The sequence below is a fragment of the Chroicocephalus ridibundus genome, chromosome 1 (genome assembly GCF_963924245.1).
Source record: "Chroicocephalus ridibundus chromosome 1, bChrRid1.1, whole genome shotgun sequence".
Classification (NCBI taxonomy): Eukaryota; Metazoa; Chordata; class Aves; order Charadriiformes; family Laridae; genus Chroicocephalus; species Chroicocephalus ridibundus.
The window spans coordinates 207331348-207353894 of NC_086284.1; the positions used below are offsets into that span (position 1 = coordinate 207331348).

The 22547-nt window shown below is 37.6% G+C and overlaps 1 protein-coding gene across 10 annotated transcripts in view; it reads right to left on the reverse strand.

Moving 5' to 3' along the window:
- Nucleotides 1-22547, reverse strand: part of MAGI2 (membrane associated guanylate kinase, WW and PDZ domain containing 2) — a 755492-nt gene that overhangs the window by 98790 nt on the left and 634155 nt on the right. For 9 of the 10 annotated variants that reach the window (XM_063323523.1, XM_063323524.1, XM_063323521.1 and 6 more), the window contains one exon: nucleotides 21530-22165. The exons of the other annotated variant lie outside the window; for it this stretch is intronic. In XM_063323523.1, coding sequence (XP_063179593.1) covers nucleotides 21530-22165 — 636 coding nt within the window. The remainder of the gene's footprint in view (nucleotides 1-21529; nucleotides 22166-22547) is intronic. 10 annotated transcript variants of the gene reach the window in all.

Sequence of the window (22547 nt, forward strand, 5' to 3'; positions counted from 1 at the left end):
CGTTACATCTGGCTTCTCCTTCTGCATGTTTACCTTTTGTTGAGCTACACTAGGGCTAGGTGTGGTTGGATGAGGTGCACGGAAGTCAAGCTACAATTGGGCACTTTCATTAAGATGCAAAATAGCCTCCAGCTAAAATTGCAAAATTACTGACAGGACAGATAATGTTGGGGATTTCCTGGCATACCTAAATTAAAGATACAGCATTAATTAAATTATTCTTCAAATATTTTCCCTTTTTCAGGAAAACAAACCTGATCAAGGAGAAAAAGTAAATTGAAATAATTTATATACTGTACTAAACAAAATCTGAAAAGAAACAATGAATTAAAAAAGATGGAAATAATACTTACGAAAACAAGCAGGTGACCAAGGTGAATTGGTCATGTCATATTTAAAATATCAAATGACATATAGGGAATGGAAATTAAAAGTTCAATTTCTAATAAAATCAATCATTACCACATAATATTTTTTAAAAGGTCCGTCTCTTTCAAACAGCCTTAAGTACTGAGCTCTTGCTCTAGCAATAACAAAAAGTTGATTTACCTTGAAATAAAGAGTAGGTGTAATAAGACTGGGAGCTCTAGCTCTTCAAGCACAGTTAGCTAGTCCTGTTGTCAGCTGTCCTTGCAGAGTGACCAATGCCATGCCATGGAGGATCCACTTGGCCTTTGCTTGGTATGGCACCCGATACAATGGGTCAAAAATCAACACAGCCCACATCAGAATGAGATGAATGGCCCATCATGTTTGATCGGGCCCATGACATGTATGGTTAGACCCAGTGGCTTTTCCCTTGCGTTAGGCTACACGCTGGAAGCAGGGCAAGTAACTGATGGAGCACTGTGCTGCACTGAGATGAAGGCTGGTTACAGTCATCAGTTATTCTATCACATGCAGGTTCAGATTAATAAAACTGTAAAAAAGGTCTGTCTTCTTTAGGGCTATATACATATGCCCAGATGTTATTAACCAGTTTTCCCTGAAAGAGACGAGCAATGGTACAAACTGATCTTCAGCTGTTACTTGTGGTGGCATTTTGCTTTATGCTCCACTGTTCCATTGCTCCTGATCTCAACCCAGGAGAGACTGCTACGGAAGTGGTGCTCCAGTCCAAATCAACACTATTTTTCACTCTCTTTGGCGTGCTACACCTGTGAAAGGTGACTCCAAAGAACGAATACATTCCTGTCCACAGATAATCATTTTGTAAAGGTACAAGGCAAAGAGCGGGTGCAGTTCACAGGAAAGTCAGCAGGATCTTTACACGCCATTGGGGTAGCACCTTCTGTGGCTCATCTCTTCTCCAGACAACTTGGGGGCATCATGAGTGTAAATCTATATTTCTTCCCTTAAAACTTTCAAATTTCTTGATGACTAGCGTAAAGTGTGACATGGAGAGGTTTATCAGAACGGAATGGAGGTAGAGGAGTGCCTTGGGAAATTAAACCTGGTCTCATCTCACTAAAGTCTATGGAACTGATACAAAAATTTAATTGTCTGTGAGATCAGGTGCTAAATCAATATTCATGTTTTTATACATAGGAGCACTTTTTGTGAAGTTCATGAAGTTTCAATGACCTAGCCTTCTTAAGCAACAATTTTTCAATAATATTCAGATCTTCTCAAATAATTAGAGAAAGCATAGCTATTCAAAGTCATGAATGATAGAGGTACTTGCCGGTGAGCTGGGACCCTCACTGGTCACCTGCATCTATGAGAATATCCTCTCAAATACACCAGAGAATCTCAAGCTACCATGAAGTTTTCACTTCTTCACTTTCATGAATAGCAAAGAGTCTTTGTTAGCAAGAATACAGCCATCAGAAAAGGTCAGAAGCTGGCATAGTAATGAGTTAATTTACATTCTAATGGACATACAGCTATTTATTTTGCTTGGCTGCTGCAGCTCTGTGAATTGCTTATCAGTCAGAGATTTAAAATAATTTATGAAACTATAAAAAACCCCAACAAACTAAACACTGTCTCCGTTTGATTAATCTGGATGTGAAGCAGAGATTTTCTGGCTAAAATAGTGCAGAGACAAAAGCAACATTGCCAGTAACAGTTTTTGATGCTTAAATGTACTAGAGTTGGGAAAAATAATAAAAATCTGCAATTTATGGAAGTGAGAGATAGATTTTTGGAACAAGCAGCTTTTTGTGTGGTCAACAAAAGCAGGTTATTTTCCACAGACAAAGGCTGATACTTAACATTTACAGAATGTTTCATTGGGTGACACTTTTATATGAACTTTCTTCTCTTTTTCTGGCACCTATTACCAGAACAGTGTTACACTGTTACAGATTTATTTCCTTGTTGATAGGAAACCATATTACCTGAAGGACAGCCATGTCTCAGAATAGAGAAAATGTTGCTACAGAACAATTCAGAACAGATTTTATTGGGACAACTTGACCTGGAGTAGAAAAAGACATCTTATGGAACAGAGGAAGACCCTTGTCTCTTGCCTTTTATTACAGAAGTTCCTACTAAAAATTCAAATCCTTAGGTCCATATCCTGGCTTATGATTTGCAACTGCAGGTAGTACTGGATGAATTGTTATTTTCCTCAGTGAGGTCTATAATATACATATTTTATGCAAATACTAATCCAATTAGCAAACGCCTGCATGCCCAGGTACTAACACAGGAGGAGTGGAGAAAGATCTCAGAAGTTTGCTCACAGGTTGTAAACTCAGCCAACACCTTGAAAAAGTCAAGAAAAGGAACCCTTTGTTTAGCAGGAGGAAATTTTCTCTCAAGAATCTCCAGTTTTGCTCATGTGTGTTGCCCAATGAATGCTGCTAAAATCAACGTCACTAGTTCATGTGTCGAGGCTAAGGATTACGCTCTCTACTGTACTGCTCGAATACTGCTAAGATTAAGAGCTAGTAACGCAAATAATGCTCCACCTCGGGCATACATATTGTGGCAAGCAACTCTCCCTGAGCAGAGCAGACACAGCCAGGTGAAAAGACTGGTATACGTCACACAGACTGAATCAGCAACATAATTTAGAATATAAATTGAGTCTTCAGAGTCCTGACGGCTCGTGACTTTGCTTCTAGAAGGGCTTGCAAGTGTTGCCACACCCATGCTCTGTATGCTTGCTAACAACATGTCTGACAATTTGGCCTGGCTTTACTAAAAGCTAATTTAAGCTTCAAAACTAACTTTTCAGGAATACCGCATTGTATTTTCAGAGCTCTCTGACAGTCATAAACTCTGCCTAACAATGCCAGAGTCTCTGCTCTTTCATGTGTTTAGAATCTGCTCCCATTTAAGCTTTTACACTTTCTAAGCACATTAGAGAAATCTCAGCTTGCATTATGTCATGTCACTTTGATGAATGCCCTTTGATGAAGGCATGTTCCCAATATTTTGTGTTAAACTGTAGATGGAGCATAAGTTGTTTGTATACAGTATCCTAAAGTCCTTTTCATGAAAATACATTCACAAAACATATTCAGCAAGTGTGTGGGAAAAGTATTCAATAACAAATCCATTCCTTTGCTTATATGTAAGGTTCGTATTAAAGCATAAACGAAAAGGAGCCACCAGATATTTCGTGTTGACATCTATGCTGCCAGTTCCTCCTCTTCTAAATTCCTTCATTGCATCCATGTTTTCTCTCAGCTACCCCCTTCTCCAGATGCCTGTTCCCAAACTCTCACAGACTTCCCCTACTTGTTCCCAGGACTTCCCTCTCTGTGTCCTGATCCTGATTTGAAAACCAGCTAATCCTATCCCTGAAACAGTGATTAGAAAAATCCCTAATAAAAGAATAAAAATAGATAAATGTAGGGAAATGCCCTTGGTGTCTGTGACTGAATGCTCCTCTCTAATGGAAGCCAGAAAAACAGCACATCAGAACCATCAGACCCAGTGTTGAACCATACAAATGAGGTAGAACAGCCAGTCTAGAAATATTTCAGCTAACCAAGCAGAGATGGCAGCCTTGCACTGACCTGAAAAACTGTCTGGACTCTTTTTGTGCTGAATAGTTTCCCAGATATCAGCTCAGTTGCGTCACCATCTAGTGTCCTGTGGGTTGGAATATGTATCCTTATGGCGTTGCCAGCTGCGACAAAGGACCTATAGGTGGGAGGTGAGGTGGAATACCCAAGGGCATCTCAACAAGAACAGGATGCCTACATTTGTTCAGTTTACTGAAGCTGCCACCAATTATAATGGACACATAGACATCTGCACCAAATTTAGACACTGATATGCAGACAATTAAATTTTGATGTCATAGTCTGTGAATTAGGAACCTAATGCAGATGCACAACCATAGGTCCAGTACCAAGGGTGCCGTACCTTAGGTTACGCAGAAATCTGTGCTGGATTGGCAGATATAACACAGAATGTACGGGAGACTTCAGTGCTTCAGTTGTCATCCTGGACAATCTTGAGTCTCCCACTGACTCTGCCATTCCAGTGAAGATTTCTTGATACCCCAGGGCATCTCAGATGGTCCTGGATGTCTGTTAGTGAGCTCAGAGTCTCACTCCTCCTGATTTCTCTGAGGTTTGGGAACACTGGACAAAAGTTCATCATAAAGAAACAAATAAGAATACAAGACTGAGAGAGCCTGCTGGTTTCACCTGACTGCCTTTCTGTCATTATTAAATCACATTGTAGTAAATTCAGAATTTTGTATTTAATATGCATTAAGCTGTCATCACACTTCTGAATTTTATCGATTTGCCTTTGAAATCTCTTCTGTGACAATGGGAAGCGTCAGGAGCTCAGGTGTGTTAACTATAATTGTCTCATTTTCATACCACATGGCGGAATGATAAACACTCGATGGCAACATAATGAAAAGGTAATCGTGCCACTTGGCCACAGTGGTGGAAGCTGGAATGAGCAATAGCATGTTTATTTGATTCTTTGGATCCAGATGTTATTCAAGGTAACAATTTATTTCCAATTTCCTGCTCCTTCACACCAGCTTGACAGACCAGTTTATTCCTGCTTATTGGGATTCAGGTAGAACAGAAAGGTTGACAAACAGTGGCAGAGTGTGAAAGAAAAGACTAACAGTAGTACAAGAACTTATCACAAGATTCAAGTTTTACATGGTTGAGTCTCAGCTGTGAATGTAGATCATTTAGTGTAGGAAAGCAGAATATTTGGCAAGGGGTGTCCAAGGAGTAACAAAACTGTGAAGATAACAGTGAATTTCTAAACTCTCAGCTCCCTGGTCACTTTGCTTCACTTTGCTTTGAGCTGCTGAAGATTTGATACCGTCCACGCTAACATGCACCTAGTACAGATAAACCTCTTTGCTTTCGTGTTCACCCAGTCAGGAGGTAATTCTCAGTATTCAACTTACTTATCAAGAAGAACAAAGCTGAATTAGTAAAAGCTTTGTAGCGATCTAAATTATAATGGTTAAAATGACAGGAAGTTCAGAAGATTTAGCATAAGAGCATAGGAGCCCGAAAGCAAAAAATGAGAGAGAAATAATGATTGATGGGCGTGATACTGTTGCAGTACAGAACACTAAAGAGTGTGAAGCATGATAAATTGATCAAGATGACCTGGCTTGCAAAAAGAGGTTGAGAAACGTCACATTTTTCTGAATTCCTGAAGGTCTGGAGATGAGCAATTAACATAAAGAAAGGCCGTGTCCTTAATTCCAATCAGAAAGGAACAGTATTGATGTGAATTTTATGATGTTTAGATTGTGTGCTGGTCACATGTAATCCTGAACAGTACTTTAAAAAGTTAATGAACAGAACACTAAAAAATGATGCTGATAAAGGATCCTGACAAGATAGCCGGGAAGTGATAAGTATTAAATTAATGCGTTACAAGGAAAAGCAAGAAAAACTGTGAATAGGTAATTTTTTTCCCTGTGACAGTGCTCTGTCTCTCAGAGGAACATAAATTGATTTCAGACTGTTGAGATTTAGACGACATGTCTAACATAATGGAAATAACCCCTCAATACCGAGAAAATGGGAACAGTACATAAACATGACAAGTTAAACAGAGATGGTGCTGACAACCGTGAAGCACCTTGCGGACCTCGCAGCTGGCCTAAACTTAAAAATTAGCATTTTTAGAAAGACTTTCTAGGATACCTAGCGTGTATATCCCTGATTTTTTAAAATCAGAACTTACTGCATGAGAAAGCAAAACTGGATGTGCCTCTGGATCTGTGAAAGATCTTTTTCTTCCTCAGTATGCCCATATACCTCAGTATGTCCATATGATCACAGAACAGAAACTATGAATTTATGCTTGAAGGCCACAGCTGGCTGAAGGAATCCAGATGAACAGTACAATTAATTCGTGATGGTCATCAAATCAGATGTGATAAATACTTTTTCCTTGGAGTTCCCCAAAGAATAGGCAAATAAAAAGACACTAACGGCAGATCATTACCCAGTCACCATGCAGTTTTGCTGGTGTATAACCTCAATCAGCTAAAATAGGAAATAGTTTATAGGGGACCCTGACTTTTTTGGGATTTTATTTTTTCAGTCTTATGAGCTAATTCAAAAAGTATAATTCATACCACAGAGATCAACAATAAAAGGTCTACTTCAGGGGAAGAGGAAGGAAAAGGTTGATTTAAATTAGAGCTTGTTAGAACTCCTCTGACAAAGGGAGTTTTCATAGGCGAATGGTGATTTGCTAAAGCCATTTTTGTGAAAAGCAGCTGCATTTCCAGAATATATTGGACATTCAATTGGTAAAAAAAAACCCAACAAACCATCTCTCAGATGAAATTTCTAGTTAAGTTCCAGATAAAATACCTACTGACCATCTAATATTTATCAAGCACTAAATGTTAGATGCTCCTGATCACAGGGAGTCTGAATTAATTTATCCTATTATAAACAGGCCTTTGTTTCTCATAACATAGGTAAATTTTTGATCTATCAGGCAATTGGCAGTTGTAGACTAAGTTGCTCTGTTTCTCAGTGGGTGTTCTCTTTGTTGAAATTTCTTAAAAGGTCTGGGACCCAGTCTTGGTAGGAGGTGTTTGAAACAATAAAATTTCATAGGCTAGAGGAAACCAATTACAATCCTATTCTAGTTTCAACAACATTATATGCAGAATTTAATAATTCAGAAATTACTGCTGCAATTTGAAAAGATTAGCAAATATACAACAGAAAGCAAACAAAAATATCTTCAAATCCTCCATTGAACAGCTTTTCCATGAAGAATGTTCTGAAAGTTGTGTAAGTGTTCTGCTATACAAAGACAGACCCCAAATAGGAGACATGCTGAACATCTTTAATCTGGTAAAAATTATTTACTATTAATGAGAACTGGAAAAAACAGTGTGCAAGTAGCTATCGCATATTAATGAATAAAACCAGGTACCTCTGTGCACAAACACAAGTCACGAATTTTTTTTATTCATTCCTTTCCCAGTATGAATGAGTTAAAAATGCAATTGACTTGCAACTCCTACACCAGCACTCTGCAATAAATGCATTTTGATTTAAAGACAAAAATACGTATCTTGTTACACTGCAGTTCTTTATCTCTCAGACAACATAGGGAAGCAGAAAAACAAAGCTTGTGAATACTTCAGAATTAATACTCACTCTCTAGAGACTAGGTTTAATCCTCCACATGCAAAATTTCAGAAGCATTTATTTTTCTTTCCTAAATTTGTTGGGTTCAGTTTGCAACATTATTTTCAATACAGAATTAAAAAAAAAAAACATTTTCTAATTTCTTATGTTGCTTTCAAAATAACTCTTATTTGTTTTTATTTCCACTATTCTTTGAGATGTGTGTATATTTCCAAATATAACCTTTGTAGTTTTAAACAACAAAAGGGAAAATTTTGGAAAAGTAGTAACAGTAAATTTCCATTTCTGGCTCTTTTTCTGACTTCACAATTACAATGATGCATATTATCTTTAAGTTTTATTACCCCAAATTGTAAAACTGGTGTAACAGTACTTTCCCCTTTTTAAAAAAAATCTCTGAAATCCCTAGAATTTCTGTGTAGTTTTGTTTCTTCATTACTAGCTCTTATTTAAATAGCCACAGAAATAATGTCAGAGTTACTGCTCAGGAGAAGCATCATCACTCCTTAGTTCCAGCATTCAAGACTTCGATGTACAACGTACAGAACATGCCAACCTGGGATGTTGCTGAAGAAATTGCTTTTTGTTTTGTGGCAATGTAGCAGATTTTGATTTGGTGTTTCCTTCCTGCCTGAGACGGACTTCCATGTTAGCCAAAGATTTAAACTAGATTGGCCTAGACTTCTTCTTACAGACAGCTCTAAAGGCTGACCAAACCAACCCAAACCCCAAATCACCAGGCTTTATTATAATAAAAGTAAAATACGTAACTTTTTCAAATAGAGAAAATGTAAAATGATTAGCTGGACTATAGAAGCAAAAGGGGTTTCTGAACAGCTTGCCTTGCTCACTATTTCCCCACATCACAGGTTCTTGTTTCCAGTCAAATTAATTTATTGACTGAATAGTCCCTATCAGTCCCCTGAAGATTTTAATCCCATTCCCTCTGAGGCCTATGTGTCTATTCCCTGCTGCTCTCAGCAGGTTCCTGGCTTTGGCTGGAGATCTCCAGCTCTGCCTTGTCTCCTCTTCCACTTGCTCAGATGCCACAGCCATTGGAAATGTCTCTCCATGAGGAGGACCTCAGGGAGGAGTGATCTGTCTTCATTGTAGGAGGACCTGCCTGACCCAGGTACTTCTCAGGGAAGGAAGGTAGGACACACACTTGGAAGAAACCAAATAGACGCTTGCCATCAGACTGCTATTATCTACTTGACACAGAGGATAGTTGTAGCTGTTTTAAGTAAAGAGATTGTCATGTTCATCACAAATGCCTTTCAAGCAGTTTTATAGCTAGTAGACTCTGGTACCCAGAGTGTTGTAGGTCAGGGACTGTGCTTCCTCTCTCCTGAAAAAAAGGATCATCCTACAACATGACTCCTTAGAGAACTCTTTACATGACCCAAAATATCTTTCCCTAATTCTTCACTATCTGGTTTCTATCCTTTCATCTCTTTCCCAAGCCAGGTCCTTTTCTTCCATTTCTACAAGCTTTTAATGAACAACTGCTTGCAAGATTCCTCACAGGAAATAAATTCTGAAATTATATGCTTAATTGTCTGTACAGGAAATGAGACATATTATAGAAGCTGGGTATTAAGGAAGTATCTTTCTATCTACCTTGCGTGCAGACGATTTAATCAGACATTACTTTTCCTAATGAAGAACTGTATGGAAAATCCTAGAGAAATCCTGCTTTTCAGGTCATTGTTAAAAAGAATAGAAACTTTAGTTAAAGATTCCTGCAAGAGGCTTGATCTTTGCATGGTATATGGAAGTGTCATGCAATAACTTTGAAGTAAATGTGGAAAATGGAAAAAAAGATGGAGAAACAGATATGAACTAAAGAAGTAGGGGAAGACTATCTGGAACAGGATCTCATTGATTTTGTCAACATTCATAATAAATGCAATAAAGTAGTTTACCAATGGCATCTTCCTGAGAAAAATATATAAACAGTAAGTTTTATTTTAAGAACTTTTGCTGAATTTGCCTTTTTCATTGTGATGTTATGCTCATCTGATTATCCATAATGATTCAAAAGCACTTTGTCAAGTTTGGGCTGCGTTCTTTGCTCTGTGTTTCAGGAATTTTCACTGACTGCATAAAAATGCTTCCTATTTGCTGATGCTTAATTTATTAAGTATTCCATATTGCTCTTTATCAGTAATGTGTCATCTGTCCAATGTGGATGTGGACCAATCTCTCTGCCACCACCAACCTTTATCAGTATTGATTTTATGTTTTCTACAGGATCTCATAAAAAGTGCAATATAGTCAAAAGCCAAGAAATTATCCTAGAGGAAGCTCATTAAAAATAGATTCCCTCACTTATTTCCTACTTATAATTATGTTAAAAGATCAATCAATTAACCAATTTTTCAATTCAATGTAAGCTATACTAATTTTACTTTTTTCCATTATTAAATAGTGAGGCTGTTACACGTAAAGCCTTACAAAATTCCATTATATAAGAACAATTAAATTTTATAATCAAACTTGTAATATTAATAAAGATATTAATATGTATTTAATCTGCAAGAATATTTTTTTCCTGCAAAACCACATTTATCACTTCCCTTTTATAAAAAAATCCCAGATTACTTTCTATGGTAGCATAAATGGGACTCCAGATTTAGCTATAATGTGTGAGAAAGATTCCAATTTTTGTAATAATACAGATGGTTTTTTTTCATGCATTCAATTGTTCCATGCTTGCCTTTGGTGTTTGGGCAGGACTCATCTCACACATCCCTGTCTGTCTGTCTGGCCAGCTAAGCTAAAGTCCTTATCAGTGGAGCATGATGGGCAAACTCAAAGAACAAGCTGCTTAAGCAATGACTGAATAAAATGACATAAATTGTCCTCTTCAGGTGCCTACTCTCCACCACTGACTGCAGGGGTCATTATTTTGACTAGTGTAGGCTAGAAATTAACTTTTTTTACAGTTAAGTTGGGATTCATCTGACCAAACGTGAGTAGAAATTTAAATATGAAAATTTGGTAAGTGAATTTTTAAAAACTTTAATAATCAACAGAGAAGAATAGGCTCTTTTTGAATACTATTAATTTCAGTTACTACAGACGTTTACAGCAGCTGAATGGCACCACAGAGGTGCCTGTTTTCCCCACCGTACAGGCACCCCTGCTTGCTGCCCAGCTCCGCTGAGGAAGGATGCCCTACAGCCGTCTACACAGGATCCCTGGTAACCACAGCTGAGGTGACCGTGGCCGTATGCATTGCAAGGCAAGCCTGGGAAGACAGGCTGGACTATGCAGCATGTAAAACATCTTCAGCTTCTTTGCCTTTAAGGACATTCACAATTAATTATCATGAGATGGCTGTTTAAAAAGGGCCATTTTGACTGAAACTATATATAGTTTATTCTTCTTTTAGTGCAATGTATCCTAATGTGCTTCTATTAGGATAAAGAGCTGGATAAAGTTGAAAGCCTGGTACACAATGAACAAGTCACAAGATAAGCCTCTTGCTTAATTAGTAGTAGGGTTAGTAGAATATTAATAGAAAAAATTGTTCTAGTTGATATCCACGTAGTGAATTTTAGCTGGATCAGACTGTCTAGCTGTTCCTATTTTAGAGCCAAGCCCACAAGCCATTGAGATTTCTCAGGTATGCCATATAATAAATAAACAAGCACCGTGTTATTTTTCAATTATGGTGTGAGAATAATTTGCTGTGTATGTAATCTCAATGAACACATCTGGCAAGCCAAAATCAAAAAGTGTGTCTTCATTCTTTCTGTTTGCATTGATTTCTAAAGAACTTTTATATACAAAGATATATGTATTTGTTTCATGTAAATATATATATTTAATATGGTGTAATAAGGAGAAAAGATTAAATAACTTCTTTTTATCTCTGAGAAGTACTGAGGAAGAAGTTTAAAATTATCCAGACATTCAGTCAGAGACCCTCTCTTTTAGCGACTTGGGCCGCCACATTCTCATATGGAGAACCACAGAATAATGTAAGTGTTTAGATTGGAAGGGACAGTTGGAGATCATCTAGTTCAACCTCCTGCTCAAAGCAAGGCTAAGTTCAAAGACTGGGCTGACATTGAAGAATGACAGCTTCTCTGGATTGCTCAAGTGAAGGAAAATGGAGCCAGAATAACACACAATAAACATACAGACTGAGGAAGGATCTGGGTAAAACCAGAAAAAGCTAGAGAAGAAGGGCAGAAATTGGATGGAGATGACTGTCTTTGGCTCTGCCACATCTGTTGGCTCTCACTGGCCACAGAGCAAAGCCCTGTGGACTTTTCTATTCCCCTGACTTCTCTCTGGACTGATTTAGGACCTCCCAGTGATGTAATCATCATTTATGTTGGTAACAGTTGAATTACTCTGCCAGAATGTTTCCATCTTCTTTTAGTAATTTCTGATACTTGTTCCTGAGAACGCGACATGTTAAACAGCATGAGGCTGAAGAGCTATGCAAACGAGCAGTTGGATCTTCTGATACACTATCCCACTAGAATCATATTTACAAAATAAAAAGGAACAAGTTTATCCACTGGTCATTCCTTTTTGTCCTTAAGGAACAGGTAAGAGTGTCTTCTGTGCTACTTCAGAGACGTGATAATGTCATACTGCAGTGGAGAGGCACTGCTTTGGCCCCAGATGCCTAAAATAATCACATTTATTGAGATCAAGCAGTTCAAAATACAGAAATTATTTCACATGGATAGACCTTGTCTTTGCATTGGCAAATGTATTTAGTTAAACTATCAAAATATATACAGATAATACTGCAGTATTTCCCATAATCAGTAAACCTTTTCTATGATGCTAAATTAATCCCTGAGGTATTACTTAATGATTTTTTTTATTCTTTAAGAAAAAATGTATTATTATTATTGCTATCATCATAGTCATCACTTATCCTTTTAAAATATTAGCAAACTTTCTGCTACAGAAAAAACCCAACTTATTGTGGAAATGGAAATTCATTGATAAAATGAATTTAAAGATGATTAAAATATTTTTCATTCAAAGGTTTTGAGTCTGTGCTTTCATTCATGCATATGGAGTCTTTTTCTAATTATCACAGGATCTTTAGAAGTTCTCTATCTAGAACACATGAAATGCAATAAAAATGCTTACTTAAAAGAAAAAAAAATATTCAAAAAAGAAGTCCATTAAATACAATTTGCACCTGACTGAAATATACACTAAAAAGAAGGTGACCCTAGGAACGTGTGCACAGAAAGCTTGCTTTCTTTTAGCTCATGGTAATAGAAGGTACAAACCAAAAAAAAGTCCAGATTTTTCTCGTTTATCAAACAGGAAAACTGCACAGTATGTTTCTTACACACTGAAATACTGTTCCAAGTTATGACAAATATGGCTTTGAAAAGCAATTTATTTCTTTTAGAAATCTGTTTTGACACACTTGGGAGTCAGCTTTCAGAGTTTGCGCCTGACAGCTTTGGCTTCCACGTCCTCTTTTAGACTGTAATCTGAAGGTGACACAGCAAAGGTGTATGTATCCTGGTTTTGGTTTTGATTGTGTTTGAATTATGACTCACCGAAAGGCTTCCTGAGAAGGGCAGTGTTGTATTTAATAAATGTATGCTCTTGGTTTATAAAAAAATAAAAAAAGTTGAGCATTACTCATAGAGGGCAAGTGTAGCCATTGCTAAAGCCTTCCTTCCCGTTTTAAGAAGGTAAAAGAAAATTGCTTACGGAATTGTACAGGGATAAATACCTCATCTAGAAGACTAGTTTAGTTTCTGCATTTTTTTTCTGGATAGGCAAACCATGGGAGCCAAGAGAGTTTTGTGGCTTTTGTAAGTGGTTTAGGAAGTGCCTGAAAATCACACCTTCCCATCTCCCCAGTGCCGTGTCTCGTGTCTGTAGCACAATAGATAATGTACTCACTTGTTTCATAGTGTATTAGCTTACTTTATTACTATAAAATATTGCACTATATTACAATTCACCACGTCACAACGTCTCCACAATGTACTTTGACAACAGATTTGGAAACCCAACAAATGTTGTTTAATAGGACATTACATTATACTGAACCAACAGAAACATCGTTCAACACATTTAGACTAAACTTTAGACATGCCTCCGTACACAAGCACAGGTTGTATGGTACTTTTTTAGAGTCCAGCTCTGTAGTTCTCCCTCCTTAGGCTGAGATCTCCCAGATCTCCTCTGAGGAAGGCTAGATTCACTCAGAGCCTAGACTATGGGCAATTAGGAAAAAAAAAAACTTTCTTCATGCCCCAGTATTGCAGTATGTTCTCCCACATACCATGCTTGGGAGGTATTTGGCTTCAAAAGATGCCATTTTTCACTGAGATATGCAGTCCAAGATAACCTGGTTAGTTTTCTGATAATACTGCTTGCAAGAACAGAAGAAAAACTTCTCTGGCCTGGCTAGATTCCAGTGTAGGCAAGCCAAAAAGTCTGTTTTCTCAAGAAAACTGTTCTTCAATTAGTATTCATTCACTAATATCAGTAAGACTGAAATCAGTCTGCAGCGCTGACAGTAGAGCTCTTGGGTTTGAGTAGTGACGTGGGCTGCAGCCACTGGACACAAACTTGCCCTGCACTCCTCAACAGAGACAAGTAGTTGCCTGTCTTGAAGGCAGAGCTCCTGCAGCTCTGCACAGAGCCTAGGTGCATGGCAAGTCTCTGTGTAGACCTGATAGTGACAACGCCTGACTGCTTACTGTATGTAGCCTCATCTTTGGCATCAAAATTTAATGTCAAAATAGCCATTGGAGCAACAGCAGTTACCTCTTTATGACTTGCAATGATGAGAATCTATGTCTACACACTTGTATTTCTTTTTGCCAAAAGGTTTTCTAAAGGGACCTGTTTCTCCAGTTTGCAAACTAACTCCTCTTAATGTCAACAAGTCAGGCACACGCATCCCTAGAAGTGCCCCCATAAGTTTTAACAGAAGCACTGTTCAAATTTAATACAGACTATATAAGCCTACATTAGAAGACAGTTTCACCGACAATAAAAGTACTTTTGAAAAAAAATGCTTGCTAATAGTCATTAAAAACCTTCTATGCAATATACGTGAAAAAGATTTATCTAATGCTTTGCAAAATTATCCACAAATGTACCACACAGTGCACAAACATTAATAAGAAAGAAGCAGCAAGCCCATAACACTACCATTTTGAAACGCGATGCAATTAATACTACTTCCATTAATACAGTGTAATAGCTACTAACTATTATTGATGTCTATTTTTTTCAGGAATCCATATTCATTAAGGAGGTCTATGGTTTCTTTTTCTTTTATTCAGAAATATGGAAGCAATTGCACACTGTTTCACTGCTAATCAGAGCTATACAAGAAAAGATATGAAAGTCTCATTAGTGTGAATTTTAGGATAACTGGTCTCCTGCCATGACTTCCTCTGTTCAAATTTGTCATTCCCTGTGCTTCTGAGAGGTTTACCATTTCTCTTACTGACAAGATTTAGATTGAATCCCTTCATCAACTAGGCTATATAAGTAACTTATTTTTTAGTTTACATGTAAACTAAACATATAACACATAAAATATTTATTAAAATAGATTTCATACCATATGATTACAACAAGATGCTTAAAAATATTTCAATTTAATCCAAAGTATAAAACAGTCTCAATGTGTAGGACAAAAAGGATGTAAATAATTTGAAGGTTACTAGGAGAGTACATATCTCGCAGCTAAAAATATGATACTCTGTAAGGCAAGACATGCGTTGTAAAAATGAATCTGGAAATCAGTGCTTCCCAGGAGTTATGGTAATAGAACAGCAGTATTTCTTGTATGGTAACAGTATTTTCTAAAAACCTTTCCAAGAGCTTATTTCTGGAATTAACATAGGAAAGACAACTGCTTCTCCCACAAAGCTGTTACGAAACTATCTTGCAGAAAATATCCATTTCTATCTAGGAAAGGTAGGAAGGGACAAGTGGCCAAGGCTGGGGGTGGGGAAAAGGGCAACGTGACAACAGCAAAGTCAATGAAGTGGACAATGTAGCATGACTCACAATATTTTTGATCATTAAACAGTTCTGGCACGACTAGCCCAGAACAGCAACAAAAACGAGAAAAAAAATGAAACAACTCAAAAGCCAGCACGAGAAGGATACGTTTACAGAAAACTCATGCTGAGGAAACTGTTGAATTTATGATGTCATATAAAAGCTCATAATTTTGAGATGGAAAGGAAAAAGGTCAGCTACAAACCTTTGTTTTCCATCAGTTTTAAAGCAGACAGGCCCAGGAACAACAGAGCACTTCAGAGAAGGATGGCAAGCCAAAACGGTGTGGTAAATTGGAAAGAGCAAATTGAAAGAGGATGTTTTAGCAGCATGTTGGACAGAAGAAATGTATGTCATTGACTTCTAGGTATCAATGGTTCACTTCAAATGCGTCAGTTGTTCACTACTAGGTTCACGTGCACATTCCCTTTGTGGGATCAAATGCCCCTTAAACTCACAAACAAGAGATACACGCGTCGTTTAAGAATACAGCAGAGCTAAAAATGCAGACGTTGCAAATGGATCTAAATTGCTCTCAACATTAGAATACTCTCAAGAAATGGGAGAAGAGGGATCAGGAGTAAATGTACAGTTGGAGTAACTGACTGGAAAGGAGAAAATATGGCAGAAAGCAGGAGAGCTATCAGACCTTGTATCTCCCAATATCTCTAGTCAGAGACAACAGAAAGAAGCTATTAATTTAGAGTACCCATAAGAAGCAATTAAACCAAGACTGGGCTCCTTTAGGAAGCAACTAGAAGGAAAAAAAATCACCAACAACTCAGGAATGTAAATGAGTAGAGACAGTAGGATGATAGAAAACCTCCGTTAAGTCCCAAATCAAAAACCTACACCATCCTCCTAACAATTTCATTTCTTCAAACCCACAGTACTGTTGACTAGAAAGTCCTGAATTGGGGATGAGCAAGCCATGAGACACAGAGTCTCCAGTTTGCACCAGGTACTCTCTTAATACTTTGAATGAAGAACTGCAGAAGCGGAGTTAAAGCTCCAGAGACCTCAGTGGTGGGCTGTGGTTGTGGAACCAGGAGATCACAACCGCCTGGGCCAGACTAGTGTTAGCAGGGTGATGGTGCTGCCTGCAGCTTTATCTTGTGCAGCTTTCCCAAGAGAGAGGACAACTTGGAGAAAAAGAAGTATGAGCTTTCCTGACCAGAGGAATTGAAAGACATCTTATAGCAAGCCTGGAAAAAAAAATAAATAAATTCACCTCTGTGGCAGAGAGGTAAATCTGAGATCAGTCCATGGAAAGGGCACCAAGAATGTAGTTAGTATTCCTTCTATTGAAGTCTCCTCATTTTGAGGGGCTAGGTTTATTCACTAGAATATGCAGAGATGTTTTTTTGTGAAATTTCTGTCTGTTTTGGAAATTTCTGATGCTGCATGTGACGTACTGGTATCTGTTAGCAGTCTTAAGGATTTAAAACCTTCTGCTGGGGTTTATACAAAATCTGAGAAAGATACTTGGCGATCCTTTTATTCTCACAGTTTACGTCTACATTGTTAAATTCTCCCTCCTTATTTTGACTGTTTGTACATTGCGTGTGGTCCACGCTACCTACCACATCGTGTCAGGGTGAAACTGGCTGCTAGCTTACTCCAGTCCCATGCCTGGAGTGGGCTAACAATTAATCAGTATGGACAGTACATCAGTTCTCTGGCTCCGTTTTGCAATAACAGTCTCAGATTCTCAGAGTCTGTTTGGATTCCATCACTATTATAAAATAGCTGTCTGATATAGGAACTTTGTCAGGCTTCCACTGTTTGCATTTAGTTTTAATGTTTCGCTCACAGAGCCTGTTTAGGAGTTGCCATGAATCAGTCCCGGGTTGTCTTCAGATTTCCTTAACACCAGTATTTCAGACATAGTCTTGATGGATCTACATTTGAATGTGTCAGTTCTTTTTTAGACAGGAACATTTCTGGGGCTGGGCTGCTGTCTATAGGTTTATATATTTCAAAGGCACTTTCCAAAAGAGATGGCATATGTCAGGTATTTGGATAGCTCATTTAGTGGAACATGCCAAAACCAATTTTTAATGTCCTAATTAGTGAATATTTTGCTCTACATACAATTTGGTACATGACACTTCAACCACTTAATGTTGTTTTTCAGTAGTTCTGGACTGATGGAGAATTTCTGCTCTATCCACATTCAGAAAAACTGATTTCTGAGAGCTCTCTATTTCAGCAGCCTATACTCAATACAGACTGCTGCAGAAGCTGAGGATGAAGTGTGAAGGCTGAAGCAAAGGTGGAAAGGGGTAAATCTGCTTGGGTAACAAACAATTTCATATCTTTCTCTTACCTTCTTTTTTTCTGTTCATTTTTCCATTTTTTTTTTAGGCAACACTTTCGCAACATCTTTTCCTTGCATTTTACTTTTTTTCAGTATGAACGCTTCTGTCAACTTATAGTAAACAATGGAAAATATATGGCTGGTCAGCAAAAACAGATGCAAAGAAATTGAACTAAGCAGGGCATCTGTGTTTAGCAAAGAACCTGACTAATAAACAGGAAGAAGATTGTAAGATCGCTAGCCATAGAGTTGTCATCTAAACAAGTGCTGCTTAGTATTTTCTTAGATATACAATGATGTTATTTCCATGGTTTATTTTTTTTTTCAAACATGCAGGTAAATTACTACTTCTGCTTTAGAAATTTTAAAGTGCGCACGCTATAAACTGGATTGTACCCCATGACAAGTCTCTGTTTGGTGTTGGTTCAGGTGGTTTTCTTTAGCAGCCTCTTTGAATTTGAGTGCTGCTATTCTCTCCAACGTTTTGCAACATGCAGACCTTTCCTTCCCCTGCATACTCTGGCTGCTGACCTCCTAAGCTTGAGGGACAATGTCTTTTTAAATGCTGTTGCACGCATACTATACACACAGGAGAGCATATATTTTCCTGTAGAAGATGATTTTTTCCTACAGTGAGAATATATCTCAGCCAATGTCGATCTGTCTCTAGTCTGCAATGTAGATAAGATTGCTGGATGAGAGAGGGGAATTAAGTCACAAAAATGGATTTGCCACAGTGAACTATGCAGTCAGGCCATATTCCTATCAGAGACAGAATACATTCAAGGCAACACACAACCTTACGCAAAACACAGCCTTCCTCTTCCACAGGCAGGAATAGTACTTCGGTCTTAATCTTAAAAATGAGATGCTAAAGACAGGATGCATAGAGTAACGATGGAAAAGGATGATATTATTCAAGTGTCATTACACATTAGAGATAATAAAATAAAAATTGGATCCATGAGTAAGGAGAAAGTATGCCTTGCTTCTTGGTGTCACAGACTAAATATTTTATAATCATAGCATGTTTCTCTAAGTTTTGTTTTGTATTCAGATTATCTCACATGACCAAATCTTATCATCTGTTTCTTATTCATAACATGTGGGATAGATACATACATCTGAACCAGTCATCCTCAGCTCCCTTTATAGTCAGTCAAGCAGAATATATACTTTTAGGATACACCCGACTTATTTGAAACTTCGACGTTGGAATGACATGAATCACACCCTAGAAAGGCCTATTTCTGCCCAGGGATTATAAAAGGAGACCTGATGACTAGCATAGATATCATTACCTGCATTATAGATGTATATTTGGTCACATGGATTCCCTTTTCCTATGGATTTATGAAAAAAACCCAGGTTGTCCCCTTAGAACAGTTCTTGTATTTCCATTAAGCTATGATTTAGCCATCTCTCAGGTAGAGTAGGTTTGTCTCATACACTGTATTTTTTCACTTCTTTTGAATCACTCAAACAAATGAGCCTTCTCTTTAATTTCAGAGTCTAACAACCTTGCATTAAGGTATATTCCTTATTTCTGATGCAAAGAAATTTCTGATAGTAAACTTTCACTTGTTCCGTATCATCCCATTAAGTTTAATTACTCTGTAGTGCTTCCAAACAGTTGTTTTAGTCTTAGTCATTGTTTTACCGTGAACAAAACGTGCTCTTGTTCCCTTCTCTGCATTCTCTAAAGCAAGCAACCACCCCTGCCCCAGCAACAGAAGGATAAGACTCAGGAACATGCTATTGCATTTGGACCTAGTATTTTGTGTCAGCTGAGCTAGGGTACCTGTACCTGTACCTGTACCTGTACCTGTACCTCCATGCTTGGCCTGACAGAAGACAAGATGGTGTAAATTTATACTGCTTTTATTGAGGGTCGAGCTCACTGCAGTATCTCCTATTTGCCACAGCAATGTGTAGAAAATAGCCACAGCTCAGTTAATGTACCAGAACTTGTTAAACTATCATGTTGATCAACTTGTTTTGATCATGAATCGATGCTCTAGGAAGAAATTCTCTTGAGAGAGAGGAATTATCCTCATGGGCTTGAGTATGTTGCTGCTTCAGGGTTTTTTTGCTACTGTCCTGCACTGATTGCTGAAATATCTATTTTCCTGTCTATTATTACTCAGGCTTGTTCAGCATACCGGATTTCACACTCCACTTCTCTCTGAAGATTGGTGTTCTGAATTGTTTTCCTCTAGAGGGGCATTAGCTTGCATTTTTCAAAATAAAATCCCATCTTTTGGGGTTACATTAACCCTTTTAATCCCCTTTGTACTCTTCTTTTGCTATTCAATTCTCCCTCATTTGTCAGCATCTTCAGAAAAAAATGTTGCTTAGTCCACTGTTCCAGATTCTTAATGGATGTTAAATAAAACCAGATTTAATACCAACTAATATAGCACCTCTGCAACAATTAACTTTCTCCAAGTTCATATACTCTAATGATATCAGTTGGCCTTTATTTTTCACTCTTAATTAGGCTTCATTCCAAAGAAATGTCAGATTCTGTCTGTTATTAATCATTCTTTTAAATATAGATATGAAAAAACCTTTATTGACTATGTGAATCTACAGATACTTAAATCACTTGATATTTATTATTTCTGCAATTTGATAAAATGCTACTATTGTCCTCGTTCTAAGGATCCGGCATATGCAAACACTAAAGTTTCACTTTCCAACCTCCACTCTTTAGAAGGAAAAGTAATTAGCATTTCTGTATAGAATCCTTTTTTCTTTTGAAGCACACAGTAACATACATTCAGTGACATAAGAATGCCTTTAGGTGAACGAAGGCCTTTAATTAAAGAAATTAAATCTTTACTCACTTCAGGTAATAATAAATTGTGATGGATGCTCATCTCAAATCATCGAAGAAAATTTGTTTGGCTAAAATATTGAAAGCTATGAAATTACTTATCACTGTCAAGGTATTAAGACTTCTTCTGTTGTTATTGCTTCCTTACAGATAACTCTTGACTCTCCCCTTCCAGTGGTGCATATTTAAGCTTACTGTGTCAGGCTGGTCAGAAAAACTAAATTGCTAGAAGTTATTTTTTTAAAACAGAGAAAAATATACTATGGAACTTTGTGGTCAAGAAACATACAAAACAACTATTGCACAATACTTTTACAATGAAGGAAAAGGAGGCAAAGTGGTTTTTCAAAACCAGTAACCTTGTAAAGGGCTAATAGATTGCTCTGATTTTGATCTACCTTAATGAGTTAATTGATACAATTATACCTAAAGCTTGCAGCACTGCTTTGGGACTATAAGATTTTTGCTGCAGACACCATAAAAACTATTATGGGGTGAAAGGTCTGGAACTGCTCTAGTTTTACCCTTATACAGAGGTGGGACCATTGACACTCAAAACACAAAAAGGAATCCACAACAAACTGTTAGATTTTGCCTAGGATACTTAATTGCAGACACACTTTTCCAGAACCAATGGTGTTACCTTCCGCAACATGGAAATTAATTTCCAATCTAGTACACAAGGATGTAGTGAGTATATGTATGTCTTACGGTTTAGAACCTTTTACACACATTTTTGTAATTGTACAGACTTTCCAAACTTACCTCCTCTATGGATAATCAAAGAAGTTTCACTTCCAACAGGACATTCTTTAAGTATATCCACTACTTCTGCATGGCTCAGGTTCTGTACATTCTGCTGGTTGATCTCAACAATGAGGTCACCTTCACACAAACCAGGACATCCCTGAATGTCTAGAATTTGCTTCACCCTCTGTCCTGTAGGACTGTCTGCTATAGTGAAGCCAAAGCCCTGGGCCCCTTTCACAATGGTTAAGGTCATGAGTTCAGCTTGGGTGGCCCCAGAAGAAGCCATTGATACATTATCATCATGGGCAGGTGGTGGGAATGTGCTATCAAGCTGACTATCTGCTGGAATGGAGTGCAAGGAGTGTGGTGGTCGATCTGTTACGTCTGGAACAGACTGAGAAGTCCTAGAAATGTATTCCAAATAAGTTTCATAGTTATGTCTTCCATTTACCACTACCGGAGGCCTCTCCATTACTGCAAGGGGTGGCACCATGCTGTTGGCAGGATCTTCAGGATCAAAGGGCAAAGGGTATCCACGACATAGCACCAAGTTGACACTCTGACCAATAGGAACAGACTGGAAGAGTTTGACTACATCTGCGTGAGTATGTCCAAGGACACAAACTTCATTAATATAGACAATGACATCACCTAGAAAGAGAAGAAAAAATAGTGACAACGTGAGACAACTTCAGTTACTATATATGCAGTGAATTTTTTTTATAAGATAGAACTCTACTAAAAAATAAAATAAATTAGATCAACATGCTGACTCAAATACTAAAGACAAAAAAACCGAAATTTGTCTGCCAGTAAATGTAACAAAAATAGACAATGACGGTGTTATTCCTTTTCTGTGGAAACTCACAGCTGGAGAATTAAGCTGGATCCAGACATACACCTTTTCTTAATTACTTTTCAGTGTAGTCCACAGATTACTTTTTTATAAGATACCATGGAAGTTTATTCATAGGGCTGGTTATCAATAAATACCATTATTTGGTGAAGAGTAAAAGGAAAAATAAAAAGGAAA